General features: G+C 50.2%; 1 protein-coding gene across 2 annotated transcripts; it reads right to left on the bottom strand.

Moving 5' to 3' along the window:
- Positions 1-1,983: 1,983 nt before the first annotated feature.
- VAX2 (ventral anterior homeobox 2) lies at positions 1,984-27,787 on the bottom strand. Of its 2 annotated transcripts, XM_057308995.1 has the most exons (4): positions 27,498-27,787; positions 10,380-10,567; positions 2,822-2,882; positions 1,984-2,637 (listed from the first exon to the last, which is right to left on the bottom strand). In XM_057308995.1, exons 1-4 carry the CDS (start codon positions 27,733-27,735, stop codon positions 2,411-2,413), a joined length of 714 nt encoding a protein of 237 aa, XP_057164978.1. In that variant the 5' UTR covers positions 27,736-27,787; the 3' UTR covers positions 1,984-2,410. The 2 variants fall into 2 exon arrangements, with proteins under 2 accessions (XP_057164978.1, XP_026339207.2); XM_026483422.4 differs by lacking the exon at positions 2,822-2,882.
- Between the last annotated feature and the right edge of the window lie 59 nt (positions 27,788-27,846).

Here is a 27,846-nt window from a genome sequence, read left to right as displayed (position 1 = left end):
CCGCCCCTCGCCACTCCCCTCCTCTCCTCACTGAGTTGACTGTAAACAGGGAAGCCAGCCTCCGGTCCTGGAGCTCTTCCAGATCTGGGAGGCACCCTAAACCACCTGCAGCGGCAGCAGGGAGGGGAGGGGTGGAGGGGGTAAGGCTGGCTCTCTAACCTCTGTCTTTGGCTGTTCCTGGCCCCCAGCCTCCAGCCCTTGTGGACTCCGCATCCCCCCCCCCGCCACACCCCCCCCCCCCGGGGCAATTCAGGTGCTCTCACAGCCCCCTGCTCCAGACCACATCTCTTCCTGGTCTCCCCACCACCTGTACTTTCTGGCAGGAAGCCCTCTCCTCACATCTCTTCCTCACTGTGTCCCCCGACCTGCCCTCACCCTGAACCCCTTGCCCTGGTCATACCTGGGTACTTCTTCCCCTGCACCATTCCATCATCATCTTTGTTTGAGCATCTATAGCAGATCATACTTGTGCCAGCTTCAGGGCCACCTCCTACAGGAAGCCTTCCCTGCATCCCCCAGCACTCTGGATTCACCACACATCTGGGGTCTTTTCTTTGTCATGCCCTCTTGTAGAACTGTCTCTTGTCACTGCCCCTAGACTCTGAGCCTCCAAAGAGCTGAGCCTGTCTCCTCCATCAGACTTGGTTCTCTTTAAGCCTTTCTGTGTCATAATACTGACAGCTTCCTGGGAAACAGGGCAGGTCTCCTCCATCTGATTCTAGGACCCTGTCTTACCTTTTCATCTTTCACCTCCAGCATGTCATGCAGCAGGTCTGCCCTCACATTTTTCAGCTCAGAGCAGAAAGTGCAAATGGAGGAACCCTCCTGTCTAGTGGCTAAAGGAGTCATGGGGCACAGGTCTGCTGGACAAGGCAATGTGGGCACTAGGTGGTGGCTCAATCCACTGAACCCAAGGTCTCCCCTGGTCACCCCCATGTTTCATTCCAGACTCAGGATGTCAGGGCATTTCGAAGCACCTCCCCAAACTACACCCCTAGCGCAGGGGGAAGGGAGGAAGCACAGAGGTCTGGGGATCCCTGTCGGGGTGACTCAGGACAGCCTAGCTGAAACCAGGTGTCTTTCCCAGAGCAGACTGGAGCGGATGTGCTTGCCTTTTCTCCACACAGCGTTGAAATCTCACCGCCATCCTTTGGCCTGAGGACCCATTTCCGGTCCCGGGTCCCTCTCTCAGGATTTCCATTCTTTCAGAGAAGTCTCCTGGGTGGGGGTGACTACAAAGGGGGGAGCTTTGTGGTAACTGGCAGCACTGCACCTTGGGGGCGGTGTGGGGCTTCCACAAATCTCACAGGGGTGATAAAAGGACAGGAAACCGTGCACCTACAGTACCCGTGTCCATTTCCTGCTGCTGATCTCAAACTACGGTTATGGAAAATGCAACCACTGGGGGACACTGGGTGGAGGGTACAAGGATTTCTCTAAAGTATCTTTGCAACCTGCTATAAATCCACAGTCATTGCCAAACAAAAAGTTAAATACAGTCTTCTTCCTTGAACAAAAAGACAAAAACAAAACACTTTTTAAAAAAGTGCTTCATGGGGTAGTGATCCTGACGGGCGGGCTCTCTAAGGCGTGGGGATCTTGCCTGGATTTACCCTCTCGGGCTCTCTGGATCCTGATCTGACCTTTCGCTGTTTACCGGTCTTGAAGGATTTAATATTTCTACCTCTCAAGTATTTTTGTTGCCAGAGGAGCTCGCAAAGAGCAATGTTTAACCAACAAAAGCATCGATGTTGCCACCATGGGCTTTGCAGTGCCCAGGTGGGAGCTCTAACTGGGAGTAGAGGTGAGGTGCCTGTCAGCCCTCACGCCTGGTCCCCGATCGCCCCAGAACTGTGAACGTGCCTCTCATTTCCGCCCCTCCCAGTAGAGCTCCCCGGGCTCAGCCCATTTTCCCTCCCAGTGAGGAGAAGGAAAGAGGGGATTGAGGGCAGTGGTGGTGCTGTGGGGACTCTGTTTCCCTTCTTGTCATTGTCTTCCTTTTATTTCAGTGAGAGGCACACACGCACACCGCACTCACACACACAAGCTGCGGGACCAAGGCCTCTCGGTGGACAGTCTCTGAGCTGGGGGCGGGCAGGGCCCGAGGCGCGGCTGCCCCCGCGCTCCGGGAGCCGGCTCGGGAGCAGGGGCGGTGCCGTCCTTGGGGACTCGGTGTCACAGGGCGGGGGAGGCTTAAACGTTGGCTTTCTTGCCACCGCCAGGGCTGCCTCCTCTCCGTTCCAGCCCGCCGTAGGGCTCGAAGGCCGAGGAGCCGAGTTCATAGCCGGCAGGCAGGTCCAGCCGCGGCGCAGTGGAGAAGCCGAGGGCTGGCGGAGGGGGTGGCAGCGGCGGGGACGCGGAGGCCGAGGCCGAGGTCGGTGGGTTGAGGCACAGGGAGGAGTTCCTGGGGTCACCCAGTGAGGTGGCCCTGTGGCCGGCGGGCAGGCCCAGCGAGCCAGGAGTCAGCGCCAGGAGGCTGGGGGCCCTGGGCACGGCCAGCAGCCGGCCCTGCTCCAGCAGCCGCAGGATGTTGGAGGTGGCAAAGGCCTCGGAGGCCGAGGAGGACGCCCGCTTCTCCAGGTCTCTGCTCTGGTCTTTCTTCTGCTTGGTGCGGCGGTTCTGGAACCAGACCTTCACCTTGGGGCAGAGGGTGGGGAGGGGTGTCAGGAAGGGAGAGGGGACAGGCGAGGCAAAGTGGGGGCAGGTGGGAGGAGGAAAGGAGAGGGAGGACAAAGAGGGCAAGGAAGTGGGGAGTGGGGGAGCAAAGGGGGAGTGAAAGAGGGAAGAGAGCATTCAGAGTGTCCTTAAGGTCTTCCCATACCAGCCTGCTCTGGGCGACCAGGAAGGGACCCCGCCTCCAGCTCACCGCCATGGGGTATGATCTAGAATGTGGACACAGACGCCTGGTGGGCAGCGGCCCTTGGCCTTGCAGAGTGCTCACCCCACAAGGGGCCCTCTAAAGCATGGGGCCTGGGGCAGGGGCTGGCTGCCCAGTGTGAGGACCGTCCCACCACTCCTGGTCTTGACCCCCACACTGCCTCTGAAGTGAGCTTTCTGTCCCCATCTGTTTGAACCTTGCAGCAGCCCCACCTCATCCCCTACAAAGGCGGCCAGGTTTCTTAATGTGACAGCAGGTGTGACAGCATACAGCAGGATGTTGAGGGGGGCTTCCAAGGGCCACACACTCAGACCTGGGGACAAAGAGGTGCCAAGTCCTCCACATCTTCAGTGGAGCCACCAACGAAAGGGCAGAGAGAGCCCTTTATTCATGTCTATGAGAGCAGGCAGGACCAGCCTCTACCACCTCCCAGCACCTGGTGCTCCAAGCCCTCTCCTGGTCTATAGAAGAAACCAGAGGCTGGGCGGGAAGCAAGGTGGTCAGCCCTCATGGTGCCAGGATTTCCTCCCCACTGTGAGAAGGAGAGGGTGCCCCCTCATGGCAGGCAAGCAGCAGGCTCTGGAAGAATCATGTGTAGGGACTAGAAGGGCCTGAGAGGAGAATCTGAGACTTGTTCCCCAGCTGGGACACTTGTCAAACCACAGCATCTGTAGGCCCAGCACTGCTGTGCCCAGATTTGTGTCCCAGGAGTACAGAGGCTGTGCTCGCCTCTGGCCTGCAGGTTTCAGGAGGCTGGCAGTTGGCTGGGGCAGTGTATGCCAGCAGGACAAGGCGGGGGCCACAGAGTAGAGGGCACGCAAAGATAGAGGACAACGGGGAGGCCTTGCTGGTGGCCTCCAGCTTTGGGAGGGCGTAAGGGAGGCCGCCACTCCTATGGCTCTGGTGAAGGAGCCCAGAGGCAAGGAGGAGGAGGCAGGAGTGGGAGGGCTGCCTGGCTGAGGAGGGGGGCTGAGAGAAGGCGCCCTGGGGCAATGCCTCATGACCCGCCTCCTAGGAGCAACCACCCCTCCAGCGCCCTCAGCTGGGAGTCAGACCTGTTCTGAGAGGGGAAGGGGAGGAAGAGGAGATGGGAACAGAGTTTGGTGTTATAAATAGGACTGGGCTGAGTTTCAATGACAGAAAGTAACCAGAAGGTTATGGGATCTACGGAGACTGTGCCTCATTCATTCGCTCAATCCTTTGTTCAGCAGATGTGTGCTGAGTGCCTACTGCCTGCTGGGCGCTGCCCGCCACGCGGGGGGTCAGCCATGATGAAAACAGAGCAAATCCTCAGTGGAGGGGACAGCACGGAGGGGAGACAGATGAAGAAGGGCAAAGGAGAGCAGCCAGGACTGTCGGGGGCACAAAGTGCCTCACGCAGTGTCTCTCAAATTATTTGTGCTGAGGAACCACTTTTTAAAGTTCCTAGTCTTGTGGACCAATGTTTTTGGCAAATACAATTGAAATGAATTACACTTCCTCTCCATTTCTGCCCTTAACCGGTCCCGGACAGATAACAGTTTGCGGGGGACGCCAGCCCAAGAATCACACTTGGAGAGACACCTGTGTGGGAAAAGGCTGCAGGATCAAGGGGGAGAGGGAGGGGAGGGGACTAGCTTATTACTGGGGGGGAAACACGGCCTCTCTGAAGAGGTAACATTTGAAGGAGATATCAGTAAGGGAAGGCTGAGGGCATTTGACCAAATATGGCTGAAGGAAGCTACTGGAAAGAAGAAAACCTTTCTAAGGTTGTCACTCCCAAGAGCTCGATTGCTCTGGGAAAGGGTCCCACCAGACCCTCGGGAAGTGGCCCTGTATGTGGCTGCATTCCTCTCCCCTGCTGGGAAGTCCCTGGGCTTCTCTGCCCTGGTTAGCAGCCATCCTTGTAGGACCTAGGCACCACCCCAAGAACACCCCAGCCTCAGTTTCTCATCTCAAAAATGGGGGCAAAAATACGTGGGCTGTTGCAGGGATCAGATAAGGAAGTCCTGTAGAGGGCCCTGCATGGTGCCTGGCCCACTCTGAATGTCAGCCCCCGGCTCTGAACTAGGGGGAGAGGACAGAAGTCAGGATTCCTGTCCTGGGGAAGCTGAGGGTCTAGGGGAGGGTGGCACTGACCCACTCCAGGCAACAAAAGGAGTGGCAGTAACAAGAGCAGGATCTGCAAGGAATGACAAAGCTTTCACAGGGGGTCTTGTCTGTAGCTTTGGGGACAGCAGGGAGAGGGAGATGGGGGCTGGCCCTAGGTGGGGAGTCTCCTGGGGAGGAGGGGGGGGAGGCAGGGGCTGGGGTCCGGCATGCCCATTTCTTGGGCCCTCATGGGCCATGTCAGGACTTGTCAATCTGGGCTGCACTGTGAGATTACTTGGAGTCCCTTTCTTCTAATGCTGATGCGCATGCCCCATCCCAGCTCATAAATCAGAATCTCTAGGGAGTGGGGCCTAGGCGTCCATATTTTTAAAAAATTTCTGGGTGTGATTCTAACGTGTGAACTGTGGTAGAAAGTGCTGGGGCTGCAAAGGTGGGGGAGAGGCGCCGCCCGTCTACTTCCTACCATCGGGCCCACGTCCCTGAAGGGCTTGGCAAACAAGTAAGAGAGGCTCAGAGCCTCTGGGCTCCTCCCTCCTTGCCTCCAGGAAGCTTTCAGGTCCACCGCAGGGCCACCCTCTCTCAGGGTTAAATCTGGATACAGGTCCTTTAAGGCCTAGTTCAGTCACCTACTGGATAGGTCCTGTGCAGAAGCATACTTCCTGAGGTGCTGGCCTCCCCTTGCCTTCTTGGTGCCCTGTTGTGGCCTCCCTGCAGGCTGCCGTCTTATCTCCTCCCTCGCATGGTTCCCCTGAACTCAGTGAATGCTTGGGGCCCTCACGCCCTCATCCCTTGCTGGACCACAGTGAGCCATGGCCGCACACCAGGGGAGGGGTTTCCAGCTGGCTGCCAGGACTAGCGGGGTGTTTTCTGGGGGATCATCATCTATCATCCTCTCTGGGCTCATGGTTGGTGTTAAATAAACCCCAAGCCTCACTGTGGATTTGGAAATGGCATTAATTCTGAAGAGGCTGCTTCCTGTGACTGTGGGCACGACCTGTGCATGGTCCTTGCGTATCTGGGACAGCCCTGGGTTTCGTAACCCGGAAGGTGCCACCTATTCTGCTGCTCTGGATGAAGTCATCTGGGGCAAGGGGATGGGTATGGGGCTGAGGTAATCACATGGAGAGTAGCTGGGGGCAGAGTCAGGGGAGCACCAGAGGGGAGGGCTGCACGTGGCCTTGAAGCCCTCGGGTCCAAATGACCTTCAGCTTCCGCTCTCGACTAGGCCTGGCTACGCCATGGTGCACGAGACTGTGCCTCCTCTTCTACCCCTTAGGACTCCATCTGGCATCTGAGCACACTTGAAGGAATCTCTTATCCCTTCCCCCAGAAGAGCCCAGACCAAGACCCTGAGGTAAATCAGAGAAACACCAACCCCCAGAGAAAACTCTGACATTACCTTCCTGACATCTCCACTTGGATCTCAAATGGAACTGATCCAAAAAAAAAAAAAAAAACAAAACCTCCAGATTCTTCTCCCACGGTCCTGCTTTCTCAACCTGTTTATGTGGCATCAGTGACCATTTTTCAACACACACCTGTTCCCAACCACTGCTCTTTCCCTTGCTCTGTGCACATCATTCACGATGAGCAAGTCCTAACAGGTTCTATCTCCAAATCAGAGTATGTCTCAGATCAGTTCACTTCTCTCCTCCACCATCACTCAGAGTTCGAGACAACACGGCAGTGGCCCCACCTTGTCCTCTCATTCTCCAGATGTCAGAGTGACCTCTGTAAAATGCCAGTTCTCCCTTCAACACCTCACCATGGCCTCTAAACACTATCTGCTCTGCCCCACCTACCTTCCCTATTACCCTCCAACTCCAGCCATGCTGGCCTCCAAACACTTCCAGAACATTCTATGCTAGTTCTCACCTCCAGGTCTTCACAGTTACCCTGAGTCTTGACTCCTTTTCTTCTGGCTCTTCCTCTGGCTGTCTCTTCCCTGTCATTCACACCTCAGCCCACTGTCGTTCATCTCCTCAAAGAGGCTTTTCCTGACGACCTCAATGAAAGATTTCTAGTTTCTATCATAACATGTTTTATCTGTCTCATAGCACTCATCACTCTTTCAAATGCTCTTTCTCTGCACAATGTAAGCTGCGTGAGGCCAGGTCCCCGGTCTGTTTTGTTCCTTGCTATGTCCCCAGTGCCGAAACAGTACCTGGTACACAGTAGGTATTCAGTAATATTTTTGAACAAAGGTATGGGTGAATATAAGGAGAATTCCACTGAATTTTAGCTATATAACCTAGGGCAAGTTACTAACCTCTCTGAGTTTCCTGAAATGGGGATAGTATTACCCATAAAGCCACCTTTTTATAAAGATCAGATGAGTTAATGAATGGGCCTGCTTGATTTTTATTTTTATTTTTTAAGATTTTTTTTTCTTAAGTAGGCTCCATGCTGGGCTTGAACTCATGACCCTGAGATCAAGACCTGAGATGAGATCAGTCAATGCTAACCAACTGAGCCACCCAGGTGCCCCTAAAATATTTTATCTTTAAGTAATCTCTATACCCAATGTGGGCCTTTAACTTACGACCCTGAGATCAAGAGTCACATTCTCTACTGACTGAGACAACCAGGTGTCCCAAATATGCCTGCCTTAAATTTTGAGCATGTTATTGAACTTCTTTGTGCCTCAGTTTCCCTCTCTTTAAAGCAGAAATAATAAAGGCCTATTCTGGTATTTAAAAAGTGTACATATTTGACCTTTGTCCCTGGTTCTTGATACAGAGCCCCTAAAATCTGTGGAGTTCTTTGAGTGATAGGAGTGTCTTTTATCATTGAAAACAGCCCCCTTTAAGCCACAAGGTGACTCAGGGTGGGCCCTGCAGAGTTTCAGGAGCACTGGTCCCAGAAAGACCACACCTGTGATTAGAGGGATCCGGGGAGGGGAGAAGGGTGGGTTACAAAAACTCTTTAACAGTAGGATTTAGAGTTTCTGGGTTGATGAACATGTGAAGTGCTGGGGGGTGGCACACCCAGAAACCAGAAATGGTACAGAAGCTCCTTGAACACCCCCATCCCAACATCTGGCTCTATACATCTCTTCCATTTGGCTCTATCTCCCCTTCCACCAAATTGGGCTATTTCTGAGTTCTATCCTTTACAATATACCCGTAAATGAAAGTAAAGTATTTTCCTGAGTTCTGCGAGTCATTCCAACACCTTGCCAAACCTGAGGAGGGAGATGTGGGAACCCCCAGTTCTAGAGCTGGCCAGTCAGAAGTACAGGTGGCCCCCCTGGGACTTGCACCTGGCAGCCGATGTGAGACTGTCCTGTGAGAGTGAGCCCTACGGTGCATCGGCTGTGCTCACAGCAGGAGTCAGCGTCAGAAATGAACTCACTAGTTTGACACCCAGTTGGTGAGAGAATGGGAGAATTGGTTGCTGTTGGTGTTGGGAAACACCACACACTGGGTGTCAGAAGTGTGGTCTGAAGAAAATCCTCACTCCCCTCCCACAGGTCTTGGCGAGGACTACATGAGTTAGGCCATGTCGAGTACTTAGAGCCTGGTACAGAGGAAGGTCTCCGTAGAGGTTAGCTGTGCCTTATAGTATTTGCAAGACCTGGGGCTGGGGAAAGAGAAAGGACGGGGGTAAGCAAGAGTCAGGAAGTTGAGGATTCACTGGGGGGTCTCGGTTTGCACAGCTGTGTGCTAAGCTACCCAAGGAGACCTGAAAAGATGTGGCTTTCAAACACATTCTTGTCCTTGGGAAGTGTGTGCTAGCTGGTGCCCACCACACACACACACACACACACACACACACACGAACACACACACTTTACCAAGCCATGTGGAAGGGTCTCTAGGGATGAGGTCTTACGGAAGTCTTCCTGGAAGAGGAGGGGTTTGGCCTTGACCATCAAGGGCCGGTAGGTACATGTAGGGTGTCTAGGGGGCATTGCAGGGGAAGCATGAGGACCGAGAAGGAGCTGCTGGCCTGGGCATCTGAGGTGTCCTTGGTGAGCAGAGTTTCAGGGTAGAGTGTTCGGGCAAAACTAGGCCAGGCAGAGGGCAGTTAGGATAGGGAGGGGCAGGTATTGAGGGGTGACCCTATGCCTGATTTCCCCCCAGGAGCTCTGGCCTGGCCCAGCCACTGCAGCCCTCTGTCCGACAGAGCCTGGCTTTCCAGCCTCCAGACTGAGCATAACTGGAGCGAGGGCCCCTGTTACCCCGGGCCGTCTGCGGGGTTGTTCGGGGCTCTGCAACTGGCCGCTGCAGAAAAACAGGTCCAGGCAGAGATGGCCTGGGCCTACAGGACAGCAGCCACCCCTGACTCAACTGCAGCGGGGGTGCCAAGGGAAGGACAGCAGCAGGCACTGCGGGGACCTCCCATATCTGTCCGCAGCCTTCTCCAGGAAGCGTCCCCCTCCAGACTGTCGGCCTCCTCACTCCTCTCCTTCTTCGCCTCTTCCGGTGTAAGTCCTGATTTGGTCATCGTCATGCATTTATTGACTGAGTTCCCTCACATATGAGATTAACCTACCAGAGCTCTTACTCAACTAAGGGTCCCCGAGTCATTCTTTACAAGCTCCAGGATGGTTGTGGGTTTATAGGTAGCATGAGGATGCCAGACTGCTTGCCCAAGTCCTAGCTCGGGAGCTTATTAGTTGTATGACCTTGGGCATAACCTGTCCTCCTCTGTAAAATGGGCCAATACAGGTAGCTACATCACTGGGTTGTTGGGAGGCATTGGTGCATTACCATATGCAGAGCCCTTAGAGCAGCTCCCGGACACAGTGAGTACTAACGGGTATTATTATCATTATTGTTATTATATATCTCTGTGACCAGCTTGAAATGTCTCCATTCACACAGAGTGGCAATCACTTTACAAAAGCTTTTCCTTTCGGTTTAACTTATTATTGTTAAAATGCTAAGCCCTTCCTGGCTGAAGGGGGTGTTCAGACTCCTTCTTTACAGCGAGAACTTCTAAGGCACAGTGTAATCAGGGTATGTATGGAGGGTGGGGAAAGGCCCAGAATGGGGAAATGAGAAGTCCCCAACCCAATTCTGTAATGCTTCTTCTCTTCTCTGGAATCTTTGTTCCCAGCAAGCCAACCCCTCCCCATCCTTTCCTGCAGGGTCCCTCCTGCACCAACAACCCCCTGAGTCACTCCTGCATCCTGGACGCCCCTCCTTCCTATTTCTCTGGCCATTTCCCATATTCCACCCAAAGTGCCTGATGCATTCGGAAGGCCCCCTGTTGGCCTATGCCAGCGCTCTCTTGTCGGCGCTGTATTTACTGCTCTGGTTTACCTCTAACTCTAAGCTTTTCCCTAATGCATGTCTGAACTCCTCCAAAGCTGGGTCTCCCTGTAGCAATCCACAGGCCTCATACCCCAAAAAGTCCCCTGGCTTCAGGGCAGGGGTGGAGCGGCCTGGCCCTGCCATCTTACCTGGGTCTCGGAGAGATTCAGCTGGCGGGCCAGCTCAGTGCGCTCACGGCCCACCACGTACTGGCAGCGCTGGAACTCCATTTCCAGGCGGTAGAGCTGCTCAGCCGTGAAGGAGGTACGGGTCCGCTTGGGCCGGTCCAGGTCCAGACCCTTAGGCAGGACAATCTCCCGGATGGTCCCTTTGGCGTCTGCAGGGGCCATGAAAAGGGGCCAGTTAGTTCACTACTTAAGGAGTTAGGCCTCCAACAATCATCTTCACAAGAGGCAGTGTGATCTAACGGGAAGCTCGCTGGGCCTGGATCTGGCTTTGTGACCTCGGACAAGTGGCTTACCCTCTCTGCGCCTAGCTTCCTTAATCATCCAATGCAGTAATGTTGTATCTATTGGGTGTATATATGTGAATGGGCCTCATTACAAATTTCAAGTCCACTACCATAGTCTGGGCAGAAAGGATGCGCTCTGACCCAGCCAGGATTCTGTTCCCTCAGCAGAGTAAAACAACAAACGGAAAGAGATACACAAGTCCTCAAGGGTAGAGGAAAGGGTGGGTTGGAATTGGGTCTGATCAGTCAGGTAAGGCTTACTGGAGGAGGAGCCCAAAGCCAGGTCCTGAGCTGTGGACAGGTGTGCATGCATGGGTGAGCACTCAGTCCACAGACCCTCCTGGGGTCCACGAAGAAGCTAGCCAGTATGGGGCGGAGGGCAGCCTGGGGAGCTGGGATCCCCTGGAAAGAGCCCAAGGACCACTGCTACCACATCAAGCTGCTGGGGTGCCTTCCGGAGGGGAGATTTCTACCACTCCCCATGTACCTAGTTCTGAACAGTAGGACCGCCCTCCTGAGTCCTAAACCAATGCCATTCATGCATAGGGTCGCCAATATTTTGAAGCCTACTTAAGAGAGGTTGAAATCCTTGCAGCCGACGTTCACCAAATATTCCCACTCAAAGAACTGAGAAACAACAACAAAATGTCCAGCAAAAGTACAATATGAGCTGGAGGTGGGGGCTTATGTATGTATACATCAGCTTTAACTGTAGGGGCAGAGACGATCCATGCTCCCCCTCTGCAAGCGTACGGCAGGGCTGCTCATGTTTCAGGCATAATAAAAGCTGACACCTCTGCCGAGTTCGCCCTGGGCCAGACACTGTTTTAAGCACTCGAATCCTCCAATGTCTCGGTGAAGCTGGAACTATTATTAGTCCCATTTTACAGATAGGGAAGTGGAGGAACACATTTTAAGTAACTTATATGAGGCCACACTGACAGGGTTCCATCAGCCGCATAAACACCCTCGCTTTACTTTATGGATACCATCTTTCCGTAATACTTAATGATTCAATGGATAGGTTATAATGAGAACTTTGGTCATGTTTACAAAAAAAGGGAATCTTCTGGACAGGTTCCTCAGTGCCCTGGAAGCCATAAGAAAGGACCTGCATTTGAGATGTGCTGTCAGGGGACTCCTGTGAGCCTCACCACTGTGGATTCTACTTTTAGAATCCCTGCCCTAGAGTGTGAACTTGACCCTTCTCCCTCGGAATCTTCCACCATATGATTTATGAGACTGGTTCTTCCTGGCTCCTGCCAGGGCCCGCTCACATTTCCTCCTCCAGGGTATGTGTTAGCTCCTTGTAGGCTCCCGGCTCGAAGATCCTGCCCCTGATCTCAGAGGTGCTCAATCAAGCCTGGGGAGAAGCCGTGTCTGGGTCAGGGAAAGCAGCCACTCTCACAGGTGGTCTTCCCCCCACACTGGGCCGGGCTTGTGAGGGCGCTGGGCAGAGCTCATCAGATGGACATGGGCCCTGCTCTTGAAGTGGTGGTGGGAACCACAGGCCTTTTGGGACAACTCAAGGTTTCCCTCTCTGATACTTTCTACATTCCAAAAAAGGTAGGGGGTAGTATTTACAACCCCATTGACTGGGTCCCTTTTGCTCAGGTCTTAATGATTTCCAATTGCAAGACTCATCTGAGAACTCCCTCACAACACCCAAGTGACTCCATCTCCAAGGGTCTTGATTTTATTAAAAGTGTTTTGGGGGTGTAGACTGGAGGAAGGGTGGTGAGCCTCCTGGAGAACACCTGAGCCTGTGCTCCTGACCATTGGGGTCAAATCACACATGTCCCCCATCCTTTCCTCTTTGTAGAAGAGCTGAGACCAGCATTCCTGCCTCGGGGAACAGACAAAGTCAGCTCTTCCTCTCAAGGTCAGGGAAGGCAAAGGCAACTTGCCCACCAGATATCAAAACATGCCATAGAACTAAGCAGAGGAAGAGCCATTCAACCTCGCCAGCCATTAGGGAAAGGCAAGTTAAAACCACGAGAGGCACATACTAGAATAGCTAAAATAAAAAACACTGAGAGCGTCAAAGGCTGGCAAGCTGCAGAGAACCTCAACCTCTCATATGCTGCTGGTGGGAACGGTCAGGGTGCCGCCACTCTGGAAAATGACCTGGCAGTTTCTTAAAGGGTTAAACGTGCACTTACCATAGAACCCAGTGACCACACTCCTGGGCATTTATCCTAGAGAAACAAAATCTTAGGTTCACAGCACAACCTGTAAATGAACTTTCATAGCTGCTTTACTTATAATAGCCCCCACATGGAAACAAGCCGAACGTCCTTCGGCAGGTGAGTGGTTAAGCAAACTGGGGTACAGTTACACTACGGGATAGTACTCAGCAATGAAAAGGAATGACTATTGACAGACACAACAATTTGGATGAATCTCGGGGGATTCTAATGAGTGAAGAAAACCGAAGTCGGTCCCAAGATAATACAACAGCGATCACAATGAGTAAGTTAGAGAGGAAGAGAACAGATCTGTGGTTGCCAGAGGTTCGGTAAGGGAGGGTGTGACTGTCAAGGGCTAGCATGAGGAAGTTCCTTGATGGCAACAGAATGGTTCTCAATTCGTGGTGGTGAATATCTAGATCTTTAAAAGCGGCAAAGTGTCATAGAACTATATATAAAGGCAAAAATGAGTGCGTGTAAAAATGGGTGAAATTTGAGGAAGGTCTGTAGTCTAGTCAATTATAGTGCTCTGATGTCAAGTTTCTGCTTTTGATAATTCATTATAGAGGAACACCTGGGTGGCTGAGTCAGTTAAACATCTGCCTTCGGTTTAGGTCATGATCTCAGGGTCCTGGGATCGAGCCCGGCCTCAGGCTCCTGGCTTACCGGGGAGCCTGCTTCCTCTGCCTGCCACTCCTCCTGCTTGTGCTCTCTCTGTCTCTCAGACAAATAAGTAAATAAAATCTAAAAAAAAAAACCCAAAAAACTAATTGATAATGTTTTATGGATATGTAAAATGTCACTTTTGGGAGAAGGTAGGTGATGGATACACAGGACCTCTCTGTCAGAGCCTCTCTACTATTTTTTTTTAAAGATTTTATTTATTTATTCGACAGAGATAGAGACAGCCAGCGAGAGAGGAAACACAAGCAGGGGGAGTGGGAGAGGAAGAAGCAGGCTCCCAGCGAAGCAGGGAGCTCGATGTGGGGCTCGATCCCATAACGCCAGGATCACGCCCTAAGCCGAAGGCAGACGCTTAACCGCTGTGCCACCCAGGCGCCCCTTCTCTACTATTTTTTACAACTTCTTGTGAGTCAAAAATTATTTCAAAATAAGACATTAACAACAGCAACAAAACATGCCATGAAGCTACAATGAGGTTTTGTCACAGAAATGGACAAACCCATTGGTGGGAAAAATACAGTAGTGTTTCCCCAAAATGCCTCTGAATTCCACTTGTGACTTGTAAGGTGATTTTAAATGGTACATAAATAAACATTTGTCATTTCAAAAGTTATGCACTTATTTTAGTGTTTACTAGAAAGAAATGTAAATTTAAAATATGCTCAGGATGAGGCAGAAGTAGGTATTTAATCTTAAAATGTATCATACTAAAATATTAAGTAAATAAACGAACATGCATATAATAGAAATGGTGAAGATGATATTCAACTGACTGAAAATCAGGGAACAAGGGAATCGAGAGTGCACAAGTAGACCCACATATACATATCGATAGAGTTTATGATAATGGGAGCATTCTAAATAGAAAAGGGTTGGTCTAGTCAATAAATGAGTTAAGTAGATTGGTGACCATAAATTATCTATTTGGAATAAAATTAAGTTAAATTCCTGTCTTTCATCATAAATGACAATAATTTTCAAATGGATTAGAGAGAAAATCATAGACTATAACATGATAAAAGCACTAAAGGGAAATATAAGATGACATTTTTATAATCCTGAGCTTGGGAAGAGCAAGATATAAAACTCCAGCTGTAAAGGAAAGACAAAGGATATATCCGACTATATTAAAGCTCATGCCTTTTGTAGGACAAAAGCACCAAGGCCAAGGTAAAATTTTTTAAAAATTGAAGAAAAACCTTTTTAAAAAGGTGAAGAAATTATATATAATGCAATAATAAATGATTTTTAAAAAAGGAAATAGTCCAGTAGAAAAAAATAGTCAAGTAATTTATCTGGGCCGTTTACAGAAAAAGATGCCAAATGACCAATAAACATGAAAAATGAGCACAGCTTCACAGAAATCAGGATGATGCAAATTCACACAACAATGGAAAATCATTTATCTCCCAAAGGACTGGAAGACATTAATGAATGGTTCATAAATCAATGATGAACTGTAGGGATGCCACACTCCCATTCAATGTTGGTAGGACTGTAAATTGTCACCACCTTTTAAGGCTGAATTTGTCAAGATTAAAGACACACATAACTTTTGCCCTAGCAATTTTATTTTAGCGAGTGTTTATCCAGAAAAGCATACACTCATGTGCTCCAAAGTAATGTAAGGATGTTTGCTGCAGCGTTGTTCAAAATATTGAAAATTTGAAAGCAACCTCAAGGTTCCCCGCAAGGGAAATGGCTGAACAAATTATGGTAATTCATACTATGAAATAGAGTGCAGCAATTTAAAAGAATGACAAAGTATCTATATGAACTGACATAAGGTGAAAGAAAGCTATAGAATAACCTATGCAGTAACATCCCACTTCTGTAAACGAAACAACTATGCATATTCAACCATTCAACATATATTTAATGAGCACCTGCTATGTGCCAAATACTATTCCAAGGTCTGGAGATATAGAAATGAGCAAAATAAACAAGATCCAAGAGGGGTGAGCCCTAGGGGGGATGGGAGAGGGTGATTCTGTCCAAGGAGCCTTTGCTTTGGGAGAGGCGGTCATCTGTGTCTGATAATGGCTAGCCAATGCCCCTGACCTCTAGGACCAGATATTACCCACTCCTGGTCCCTCTCCCAGTAGACGCCCACAAAGCCCTCCCTGATTTCATCTCCTGGCACCTGGGTAGTTCCTCTGCATGAGAAGCTGATAACGAGCTGATTTTTAAGTGTGACAAGGTCTTTCCTGCCTTAATCTATAATGTGATTATTATAAAAATTCATTGGGAAAATTGAAAATGGAAGAACAGTGAAGAAACAAGGTGAAAGAATGAGGAGAAAATGCTTGCATTACCACCCAGCAGAACATATTACAAATCTATAGCAACTAAAATGGTATGATGCTGGCACAAGAGTCTGGAAGCAAATCCATGTATATATGAGGATTTCTAGAAAGAAGACATTTCAAATTAGTGGGACAAAAGACAGGATTATTAAAGACCTGGCTTTTGGACAAATAGCTCACTATTTGGAATAAAGTAATCTATCTCACACTGCATACAAAAATAAACACAAGATAGATGAAAATTTTTCATATAAAAATAAGCTCTAAAAATTGAAGAAAAACTAGACAATTCTTTTAAAAGGAAAATAAATGACAGATTTGAGTACTTAGAAATAAAAGCTTTTGCAGGATGAGAGACAGTTAAAAGACAAATAACAGATTAGAAGAAAATATTCAGGGGCGCCTGGGTGGCTCAGTCATTAAGCGTCTGCCTTCGGCTCATGGCGTGATCCCAGCTTCTGGGATCGAGCCCCACATCAGGCTTCTCTGCTAGGATCCTGCTTCTTCCTCTCCCACTCCCCCTGCTTGTGTTCTCTCTCTCGCTGGCTGTCTCTCTCTATCAAATAAATAAATAAAATCTTTAAAAAAGAAAAAAGAAGAAGAAGAAAATATTCATAATACCTGCATAGCAGAGTCCTAATGTCTGGTACAAACAGCCTGATGAGTAAAGTCAAGCAGTGAGCAAATTATATAAAAGGGGTATTCAGAGAAGAAAAAATCCAAGTGTCTAATAACTATGAAAAAATACTCAAGCTCAGAGGGAATCAGAGAAAATGAATGTTAGAACAGCACATGAGATATAGTTTTTTCTTTTTCCTAATGCCGTATTTTATCTATCAGACTGGGGAAAATGTGCTGGTAAAAATGAGGGAAAACACAGGGTCTCTCAAGCTCCGTCGTTAAGAATATTTGTAGAAGACAATTTCACAATGCCTGGCTAATTTAGAAACTGCATAATTCCATTGTCCTAGAAATTTTATAGAGGTTTCTACTCCAGAGAAATATTGATACACTTTGATAAAGACAGACTCACTGTTTGTGGCATAGTTTGAAAGAGAAAAATAAAGGAAAAAGTTGAATGTTTATCAGTGGAAATATTGTTAATAAAATCACAGTATTAGTCATGTCTTTGGCTTTTATGGAGACATTAACAAGAATCAGGTACATCCCCATATACTGACCTGGACGGATGTCCCTTATATACTACCAAACAAAAACAGCAAGTATGTACAAACCTATTTTTATAAAGAACAAAAAGTAAGACTACACTGTGTGTGTGTGTGTGTGTGTGTGTGCTTGTGTCTACATAGGATCAAGTCTGCACGATGAACACCTCTCTTCTGTTCACTGTTCGGGAGTAGAAGCTGGTCAGGGAGGAAAGATTTTTCCTGATCTTACCTTGTGTATATGTTTGTTTGGTTTGTTGCAAAGACTATGTAAAAAAATTGAGTTTTATCTTCGGTTGGAGAAGAACTTTTTTTTTAAAAGATTTTATTTATTTATTTGAGAGAGAGAGAGAGCACGAGCAGGGGGAGTGGAATAGGGAGAAGCAGGCTCCCCACTAAGCAGGGACACGGGACTGGATCCCAGGACCCCGAGATCATGACCTGAGCCGAAGGCAGAACCTTAACTGAGTGAGCCACCCAGGCGCCCCAGAGAAGGACTTTCTAACAGAGAACTAAAAGCCCCAAGAGAAATGACCATTAGAGATCATTACAATTTAAATTTGAGTTCAGAAAAAAAAAAAACCTCACAGCAAATTTTTAAAAAGGGAAAAGATTTGGGCATATCTGCAACATATGTCACAGAAAAAGGGATTATTTCTTTAGTATAAAAATGCCATTCACAACTATAAGAAAACAATAAATCAACAGAGAAACAGCTAAGCACATGAATAAAAGTTCACAGAAGAGGAAATTAAAATGAAGAATAAGGGGTGCCTGGGTGGCTCAGTCATTAAGCATTCCCTTTGGCTCAGGTCATGATCCCAGGGTCCTGGGATCAAGCCCCGCATCAGGCTCCCTGCTCAGCGGGAAGCCTGCTTCTCCCTCTCCCACTCCCCCTGCTTGTGTTCCCTCTCCTGTTGAGTCTCTCTCTGTGAAATAAATAAAATCTTTAAAAATAAATAAATAAAAATAAATAAATAAAATGAAGAATAGTATATGAATATATGCTTAACCTCACTGGTAATTAAAAATGCTAATAAAAATATTTTTTTTCATTTGAAAATATCTCACTCTAAAAGCTTCAGTGTGCCTGGGTTAGAAGGATGAGGAAAATGGCACGTTTATACACAATTGCTGGGAGTACAAATTTTTGGCATGAAATCTGGAAATATCTATCACAACTTGAATATGATATATGTGAAATAATGCTTATTATTTTAAACAGTTTATTATAAGAAATTTCAAACATATACAAAATTGCAGAGAATAGTGTAATGAGCTCTGATATACCTATCCCCCAACTGCAACAATTATAAATTCAGGAACAATCCTATTTCTTCTCTATCCTCATCATTTTAAGCACCTCAGACATCATATCAGTTCATCCAAAAATATCTCTATATGTATCTCTTAAAAAGATCTCCTTTAAAAAACAACCACAATACTACTGTTACAACCAAAAACATTACCAATCATTCCTTAATATAAAAAAGTCCTACACGTTTCCACATTTTTCAGATTGTCTCATAAATGAGAATTTAAAGGACCATCTGCCTAAATTAGGATATAAAGATGTTCACTGATGCATTGTTTGTAGTAGTGAAAAGAGTAGAACCAACCTAAATGTCCATCAATAGGGGACTGGTTTAATTAATTACATCTGCAGAATGGAATATCACGCAGCTGTTACAAAGAGCAAGGCAGTTCCAGACAACAAGATTTCTACAAATGTTTCTAAAATGGAAAAAAATTTTGCAAAAAAATTCCCACTCTTGTAACATATAACTTATACATTTATACTTTTCAATTACTAGAGAGAGTTTGGGAGGTTACATTCTGGAAGTGTACATGCTTTATGGGGGGAAGAAGTTTCAATTGATACCTGATATAGCAAAACAGCATGGTTGGTTTTGTAATTGGAAAGTTATTTTATACATCAGAAAATAAAAGACATCAGAAACAAATTAGAAGGAAATTATAAACTTAAAAAAACTGTGACACATATTGAAAGCAATGAGCGACTATCCTTAATGCAGAGTTTCTACAAATCAATAAGGAAAGGAATATTTGAAAATTAAAAGAGGTCAAAGGAAATGTGTTAGTAGATAACACCAGAAGAAATATACTGGCCAGTAAATATGAAAGGATAGTCAATTTCACTAATAATCAATGAAATAAAAATTAGAATGCCAATAAGGTACTACTTATCACCTATACCATTGACAAAGGTAAAAAAGATATGTAATGCCCAGTATGGGCAGAGGGAAAAGATGAGGGTATAAACTGCAAAGAACAAGATGACAATATGAGGGTATAAATTGCAAAGAACAATTTGACAATATCTATCAAGATATACAGTACAAACCGTGATGGCAAGATTTGGAGATACAGATACTTTTAGGCATTGCTGCTGGAGTTGGGGCAGGGGTCCAGGTGGGAGGGGGTGGGGTGGTATACCATCTATGGGGAGCAATTTGGCATTCTCTTCCAAATTACAAACACACCCAGTAAACCCGCCTTTGGGAACTTCCCTGACATATACCTATGAGTTTACTTATTGCATATAATAAGTAATATAAGTCTTGTATATAGTAGCAACATACAAGAAAAAAGCAAAGTGTCCACCAATAGGGCATGGGCTATACAACACACGTTATGGTCCACCCCAGCCATATAAATGGAATACTATGCATCTGTGAAAAGCCAAACAAGAAATTCTTTACATTCCAAAATATATTGGTAAGTGAAAATAGCAGACAGAGATGTCACCATCTGAGTAAAAATAAATAAATAAATAAATAAATAAATAAATAAATAAATGCAAGAAAAAATAATATCGCGGCCCTGACTTGCATAAGCATGAAACGGTTTTGGGAGGAGAAATTAGAAAGGAAAAAATAGCTGCCTTAGAGCCGGATGGGAACTGGAAGGCGGAGGGCAGGGATGGGATGAGCTGATTACTATTTTCGAATTAAAGCATGTTTTTAAAAATTGTGGTGTGTGTAAACCTTTTCAAGCAGCAATTCCACTGCTAGGGATTCATCTCACCGAAACAGTCAAGCGCGCAAAGACCGGTGCTTGGAAGTTTATTCCGCAGTGTTTCTGTTACGAAAAAACGACCGGAACATCCCTCCAGAGGTTGGGAGAATTCGGCTTTCCCCAACCAAAGGGATACTTTTGTTTCAGTCACGGAACAGCGCGCAATGGTTGACCCGAAAAGATGACCCCTGCGGATTAAATGTGTTTAAAGGGTTAAATTGCAAAACAGCTTCTGTCATGCGATTCCGCTTTTGCTAACGTTTGTTTGCATGCCAGAGTGGGAAAATCTCCGGGAAGGACACACCTGAAACTGGGAACCGTGGCCATTTGGGGGAGCCTTCCACCGCTTCGGGTTTGGTTTTGTTTTGTTTAAGTTGAGCACGTCTTGCTTTTTGGAAATTCATTCCTCTGTCTGCCCATCTACAGTGTGAGTGTGGCCCTGCGCCCCCGGGTCGTCGCGGTGCGCGACAGCAGGAGAAAAACACGGAGCAAACGCGGGCTTTGGTCACCCAGAGATTTTAAGCTCCAGCGGATGGCTGGAGACCTGTGAACTGAGCGCGGAGGAGGGGCGTAGATTTATCTAGCTACTTCTTTCTCACCCTCTGGCTGGCTTCGAGTGGAACCTCACACTAACAGCCGCAGGGAGGCGGGAGACTCACTACTGATCTCACCGCCTGCTCCAGCCGGGACCGGCCTCTAGGCGGCCTCCCCGGCCCTGGGGACCCAGCTAGGAGTCAAAGAAACCTATTTGAGGTTTTCCAAGTTTTATATTTCGGTGGTTCCCAAAGCAGAGCGCTGCACTAAATTCCAAAAATATGGCATTGGCAATTTTATATTTTAACAATTATTCCGTGTTCTGGCACCATCACCGTTTCATAGACGGAACAATGTTGTAACGTCAAAAAATGAAGATGTCATTTCAGAACTAACGTCGTTTCCGGGGAAGGGCGTTGCAGTTTTCTACCTAATGCCATACGCGACGTTGACAGTTTTGTCTCCTTTCATTCACTCGACAAATATTTACTGTGTCCTGTGTGCTAAGAACACATCTGGGGAGATCGTGGATTTGGCAGGCGCGGTGACCTCTTCTGCGGTCCTGGCGCGGCATCAGGACCCCGGCTCCGGGCTCCTGCCTCCCTCGAATTTAGCGCAGGCCTCGCTTCCCCACCACCTCCGCCGGCCGGCCGTGCGGGCGGCTCAGGAACCCCGCACTTCCCAGTGTCCGGGACAGTCTCTTGTTTGGGAAGCTCAGCGCTAGCAGCCTCTGCCGGCTGGGTCTGGCACTTAGTAGGTATTCCTTAATGTTTGTAGAAAGAACCAACAGGTGAAGGGCAAGACCGCAGGAGAACATGGAAGAGAGGGATGGTCTGAGAGGCCTTTGCAGACCCCAACTAGCACCTAGCAGCCAACCCCACTCCATCCCCACCCCGGCTGCGCTCTGGGCCCTGGCTTTTCCACATAGGTCCACTCCTCTGCTTTGTGGACCAGATCTTGTCCTGGCACTGCCGCTTCTTTCCGCATTGTTCGATGCCACCCTGGCACCCGCAGGCCCTCCAACCTCCCTCCTGAATGGAGTAGGGTAGGAACCAGGCGCCTAGACTGCTCAGCTCCCAGGGATTCCTAGGCAGGCCCATTCTGCCTCGGTGTCTTCTATCAGAGTTTCTCAGACTGGGGTAGGGAACTTGAGGGGATACACTGCTGTGTATCCCACTACCGACTTTACGAGGAATAAGGCCAATCTTTATTTTATTTTTTAAAAAGATTTATTTATTTATTTTGAGAGAGAGCATGCAGGGGGGCAGGGAGGGGGAGGAAGAGAGGGAGAGGGAGACAGAGTTTCAAGCCGACTCTGTGCTGAGTGGGGGGGCCAAAGCAGGGCTCAATCTCATGACCCTAAGATGATGACCTGAGCAGAAGCCAAGAGTGGGATGCTTAACCCACTGCCTCTGCCAGGCGCCCCAGGCCAATCTTTATTTTATATTAAGCAAACAGGAAATAGAAGCATAATTAATATGCTCTGTGTGCCCCCCCCAATACAAATCAAAGAGATAGAGGGAGGGAACTCAGGGCCACTATGGCCCCAGGCTCAGTCAGGGGTGATTGAGGAAATGGCCTAGAGCCAACAGGACCCATAAAGGCTCCCTCTCCCTACAGATGATGCACAATAGGCCAGTGCCCAAAACCGGTGCCATCCATGGACCTATATCAGCCCAAGGACACCCCCCCCACTGTCCCCTCCTTCCGCTCCAGGACACCTCCCCACTGTCCCCTCCTTCCGCTCCAGTGCAAGTACTCACTGTCCCAGCCTCCTTGCCCTGCAGGGTGAAGGCAGTGGAGGTGGGGGATGGAGGTGGAGAGGGTAGGGGGGCACCTAGAAGCTCTGACCCTGCAGGTGTGGGTATGGGTGTGTGTGTGTATATGTGTGCTGGCACGTGGGCGAGTGCACACTTGGGCAATGTGGCGATGTGGCAGTGGGTCCACAGGCACTGGAGCCCAAGCTACCACCCTGAAAAACAAAAACAGCACGAGAACACAAGGAGCCTTGTCTAGTTCCCTGAAAATGCAAATGGTGCGCCGAGACACGTCAACAAGATGACATATTTGGTAGCTGGGGCTGCTTCTGTGTGTGTGATAGGGTGGGAGGCGCATGTAGATAAAGGGAAAAAATAAAGACCAAAAGGATAGTGCCTAGTCTAGTTAGACCCTTGATGAGAAGCTGGGTCCTTCTGCCAAAACAAAGCAAAAGGAAAAACAACCATAAAACAAAACAATCCCAGCGAAATAAAAAAAGAAACCTAATACATCTCCACAAGCCCCCAAACTAAAAATGAAAATAAACCCAAAATTCCAAAGTGCAGTCCCCTGCATGAACCATTCAAACCTTTCAACTGCGGCTTGGGGCCTGGTCCTGGGTAACTGCGTCTCTTAACAGACTCGCATTGACGCTAGGGTCCTGAGGTCCACTGAGGGCCCAAGAGCTGGGACTCACAATCCAGTGCTCATTTCGATACAACAATCTGCCCCGCTTTCTGCGTTGCCAAAATGCCTGCTGGGCAAGTGGGCAGGTGTGCTCTTGCGGAGCCGCTGCCTCTTGTGGGGTGAGGCCTGCAAGGTCAGGGCTGAGCTTCTGTAAATCCAAGTAGAAAGCGAGCAGATTCAAAGGGAAGCTGAGTCCAGATCTGGCTGCTGGAGGGGGGAGTCTGTTCCCCCCAGGCCGCTCTCAGCTCCAGCCCCAGAAACCTTGGCCCCTTGCCCAGCGTCTTCGGTTGAGTCTGGCAGCCAGGGCCCTGCCTTGTGGATGCCGTTGTGCAGTCCGGAAGTGTTCAGAGGTTCCCCGTTCTGCACATGCCAGCACTGCCCCCAGATTGGGGCTGGGGGTGGACTCCACTAAATTCAATGCCTCCCTTCCCCACACCCACATCCACAAGGAGAATTGCCAGAAGGAGCCAGAGGCCCTAGTCTTCCTGGGTTTTCTTCTGTCCTTAGTCGCCATGTGCGTCCGTCAAGCTCCCCAGTGAAAGCATTTCAGCTAGTGGGTGGTGGTGTGGGGGCCAGTTGTTCCCTCAGTCAAGGGATCCCTAATTTTTCCTGTCCTGCTCCCAGACAGAGAAGTGTGGAAACAAGGAGAGGAGCTCCCCTGTTCTCATAGCATGGGAGCGCTCTGGGGGCAGCGTGATCCTGTTCCACCGGAGTCCACGGTGCTCACACTGAGTTCAGGACAGAGGGTGCAGCCAGAATGGGGTTTTGACACCCAGAGGGCTAAGGGACCACTTCGGGTGAGCAGGCAGTGACACTGAGCCTTGTTCACAAAAGTCGGTGACAGGAGCGGGCCACCCTGCCGGCTCTATCCAGAAGGGTTGTCGAATGTGCATCCGGATTAATCTGGGAATCACACAGGTGCATCTGAGTGTGCGGGTGTGTGCACAGACTGTGAGGTTGCTGCAAGTTTTGGGTGGAAGTTGGTCTGCGTCTTCTAACTGCCCGCATCCCGGCTCCACCGAAAAGGCCGCTGCATCCGGTCTGCGCGGCGTGGTGAGGGCCACGGCTGGGAGGCAGCTGCTCGGGCGGCCTCCTGCTCAGGCTCGGCCCGCCCTTTCCAAACATAAAACAAAGGATCCCCCATCCACGCTCCTCACCGGCCAACGGGCAGTGCGCTCAGAACTGTGCGGTGGCCTGGGCGGCGGTATGGCCCCATGGAAGGCTGGCTGTGTATGCTGCGGAGTGTGCGGGCACGCCTGTTGTGCACACATGCCTGTCATCCTTGTGGCGTTGTTTGTGTCCGCGTGCGGCTTGAAGCAGCCTCCATTTTGAGGTGGGGATGCAGCAAGTTCGGCCTCCCTGGCTCCCTGACCCGCATTTCGCAGGGGCAGCAGGAAACTTGAGGGATTGGTGGAGCGAGGGTTTCTCGAAGGGGATTGGGGAAGGCCACACCTCGTGGTCTGCAAGGTGGCACTAATCCTCCTTTCAGCAGCTGGTTCTCGACCCCTTGGCTGCTCACCTCCCAGAGCAGGCGCAGCATTTTGCCGAGGCAAAAAGACACCAAGTCCCCTACAGGGGGGTGAGCTGGGAGAGGTGTCTGAGGAAGGAGGCCCATTCCCTGAGTGGTTTGTGGGTCACCTCAGAGCATCCCCCTTTCATTCAACAGAATAGTTTTGGAGATCCTGCTGGCTGTTTACAATTTTATAGACATCACCTCTGACCTTTAGCACTGACTTTCAAGATGACAGCTTTAGGTTTCTATGTGCAATGAGGAAACTGAGGCACAGAGTGGCAAAGAAACTGGCTCAAATTTAAAGGGCTCTAAGGCCAATATTCCAAACCAACTTCATTTAATTCCAATACACACGCTTTCCTTCTATTCCCCTGTGCCTTGGGACTCCCCCCAACAGATCAATGTGGAAAAGTGAAAGAAGTGCAAAGACCTAGAGGAAGTGGGTTTTTTTCCCCAGAATTCTCACCCCATCAGCAACCTAACTGTCTCGGTGATGACAAACACCTCCCTTCCGCCTTTTTATGATTTCCTCCAAAAGTACTTTGGGAGGATGTGTCCTGGGAGGTCAAGGGCAAAATGTACTCTTGGCTTAAAGCACACTGGAGGGACATTCATCCTGAGGCCAAGGTGCTACAGACTTCCCTTTACCAGTGCCGGGCCTTTCATCTGTCAGAGACTCTACCCTGAGCCCCGGTGGGGCCAGGAGTGACACAAGTGACCCTGGCTAGGAGGGATTAGGGCTAAACGACATGCCAGGTATCTCAGTCTGAAATAACCTCTTTTTCATTAAATGAGAAAGGGCAGAGGGATTTAGGAGGGACTTGTTCACCTTTTATTGCTTTTAGGTGTGTAAATACACCCTCTATGCTACATTTCCATTATATTGTACAAAGATAACGGCATTGCTGTATGTGCTTACATGCATTTATAAAAGTATATCTCCTTAAATTCACACAAGCTGCCCTGCATACAGTGCATGTGAGGGGGGGTGCCCATCTCTGCCCAGCTATGGATCGCTCCTAGAATGGGTGGCCTCCATGCTACCACCGGCGCCCTTCCATGAGTCTCTATTTGGGAGTTATTAAACTGGCCATCTGTACACAGAATTTATTTGTTCTACATGCAGAGTTAGAGTGGAAGAGATGGTAGGTGGGCATAGAACTCACAATTGTCCAGAATTCACAAATACCCACAGATGGGGTATGAGGTGGTGAGTGTCACTGGCAGGGACTTGAGGGTCTTAATCTGGGAGTGTGGACTTAGGGGGCTGATTTCTTCATTTCTAGAAGCCCTGCAGATTTTCTCAATGGAACTCCACGCTGGCTGCTGACATCTCGTATTCAGGACACCCTACAGTCTATGAGAAGGGATCTAATTTAATCCCAGGTGCCCAACAGGTCCACAGGCCTACTGGAATTGCTGCTGGGTGGGGACCACCCTAATACGCGGTCTGTAACTGCCTGACCCAAGCCTGCCCTCAGAACAGCGCTTAGTGCTCCATCTCTAGGTGACCACACCTGACACCAGGAGTGCTTCCAGAAGACCAGGGTCCTTGAGTCTGTGTCCAAGACAGTCATCAGCCGACTTTATATTGGGCTGCCTCTGTGCTCAACACTGGCCCTGACCCCCATTCCCAGAGCCACCCAAACTCAGCGGCTGTGGGTAACCAGGCCAAGGTATCCCAGTCTGTGTGTGGGTGGCCCAGGTCAGATCAGACAAGCTGGGGATCCTGGCGCTGGAGTGTCCTAGGGCCAGCGTCAAGCTGTTTCCCTTCCCGAGGCGCTGGTGGCGGAGGAAATCATCTCTGAGCAGTGGACTCCCAAAGCCTCTTGGCTTGCAAGCGGGTGCTCAGGAAGTAGAGGCAATAAAAGGGCAGCGGGTGGAAGCCGGGCCAGGAGCTGGAGAAGGAGGCCAGGGGAGCCGTTACCCGCGTGTGGCCTCTTCTGGGCGCCGGGTCTGCCGGTGCCGGCGCTCCGAAATGGTGGGAGAACAGACCTCAGGCTCTGGCCGTGGCCTAGGGACAGGCTGACGGCGAGACCCCGAATCCCCTTTCTGGGCGAGGCCCGGATCCGGCGAAAGCTGCGCCTAGAGCTTCGCGTGAGGCTGGCTTGGGGGTCGGGGAAGTCTCGGCCTCGCAGGGAGAGGCCAGGCAGAGCCGGGCACTCGGGCGCAGTCCGGAAGCGCTTGCAGGAAAACAGGGCTGAGGAGAGCTCGGCAGAGAGAAAAGGCCAGGCAAGAAGAGAGGAGGGCGAAGGGCGAGGGAGGAAGGGAGAGACGCGAAAGGCCAGGCCGGGGAAGGCCGCACCGAGAGCCGGCCGGGCCCAGGCGCCGCGAGGAAGTGGGAGCCGAAAGAGCGAAGCCCAGGCGGGCAAGCGCGGCGCACGGCGCCCTCCGCGTCCCGGTGCCCTCTTCCGCGAGCAACCGGGGCGGTCTGCGTCGCTGGGAAGGGAAAACGAGGCTGGCCGGGCGGCGGAGACGCGCTGGGCCGCTGAGCGGAGCGCCGGCCTTTTCCTCCCGTGGTTCCGGACGCTGGTCCGTCCTGGTCCTGACCCCGCCAGCGCTCGTGACGCTTTTCTCCGCACCCGCCGTTATGGACGCGGGGCGGGGACCGGCTCTCGGCATCCCGCACTTGCATCTGTGCCCCCGCCACCGTCACCGGCTGGGATGGGCCTAGGGTGAGCGGCCGGCCCGAGAGGCTGAGAACTGTAAGGCAGTGACACGGGGATCTCCCTGGTTCCGTTCGCCGCTTTGTCCCCTACACTCCGCGCAATGTTAGCACACAATAGACTCTCAGAATAATATTTGCTGAATGAATGACTGAGTGGTGACTGACTGTTTGAGTGTGCGAACTGGGAGGGGAGGGAGCGTAAGGGGTAGGGTGGGGGTCCGGTGGGCCAGGGCCGCGAGCTGTCTGCTTACCTCGCACCAGGATGCGGCGGCAGTGGTCTGCCTCACCGAGCCCGGGCTGGCCGTCGCTGTCGGCGCCGCTCTCCCTGGAGCCCGCGGGGCTAGAAGCGGAGGTCCCTGCGATCTCCCTTGGGCTGCGGCGGCCGGCATCAACACCCGAGTCCTCCGCTCCGCCTCGGTCCCCGCCGCGCCCGCCGCGCGACTCCCGGCGTGCGGGACCGCGGTCGCGCTCGGCGCCCCCATCGCCCATGCCGGCCGCCACCGCCGCCTCCGCCACCGCCTGGCCAGCCTGAGCTAGCCAAGCTCTCGGCTCCCCGCCCCTCGCGCCCCCCGCCCGACTCCTCGTCCGGCCCCGCCCCTG

This window comes from Ursus arctos, unplaced genomic scaffold (assembly GCF_023065955.2).
Source record: "Ursus arctos isolate Adak ecotype North America unplaced genomic scaffold, UrsArc2.0 scaffold_8, whole genome shotgun sequence".
NCBI lineage: Eukaryota > Metazoa > Chordata > Mammalia > Carnivora > Ursidae > Ursus > Ursus arctos.
This window is presented reverse-complemented; position numbering and strand designations above follow the sequence as displayed.

Coding starts and splice junctions, on each gene's coding strand:
- VAX2 (XM_026483422.4), bottom strand. CDS start 27,735: ATGGGCGATGGGGGCGCCGAGCGCGACCGCGGTCCCGCACGCCGGGAG. Junction 10,568..27,497: donor CCGCCGCATCCTGGTGCGAG/GTAAGCAGACAG, acceptor TGGCCCCTGCAG/ACGCCAAAGGGACCATCCGG. Junction 2,638..10,379: donor TGAATCTCTCCGAGACCCAG/GTAAGATGGCAG, acceptor CTCTGCCCCAAG/GTGAAGGTCTGGTTCCAGAA.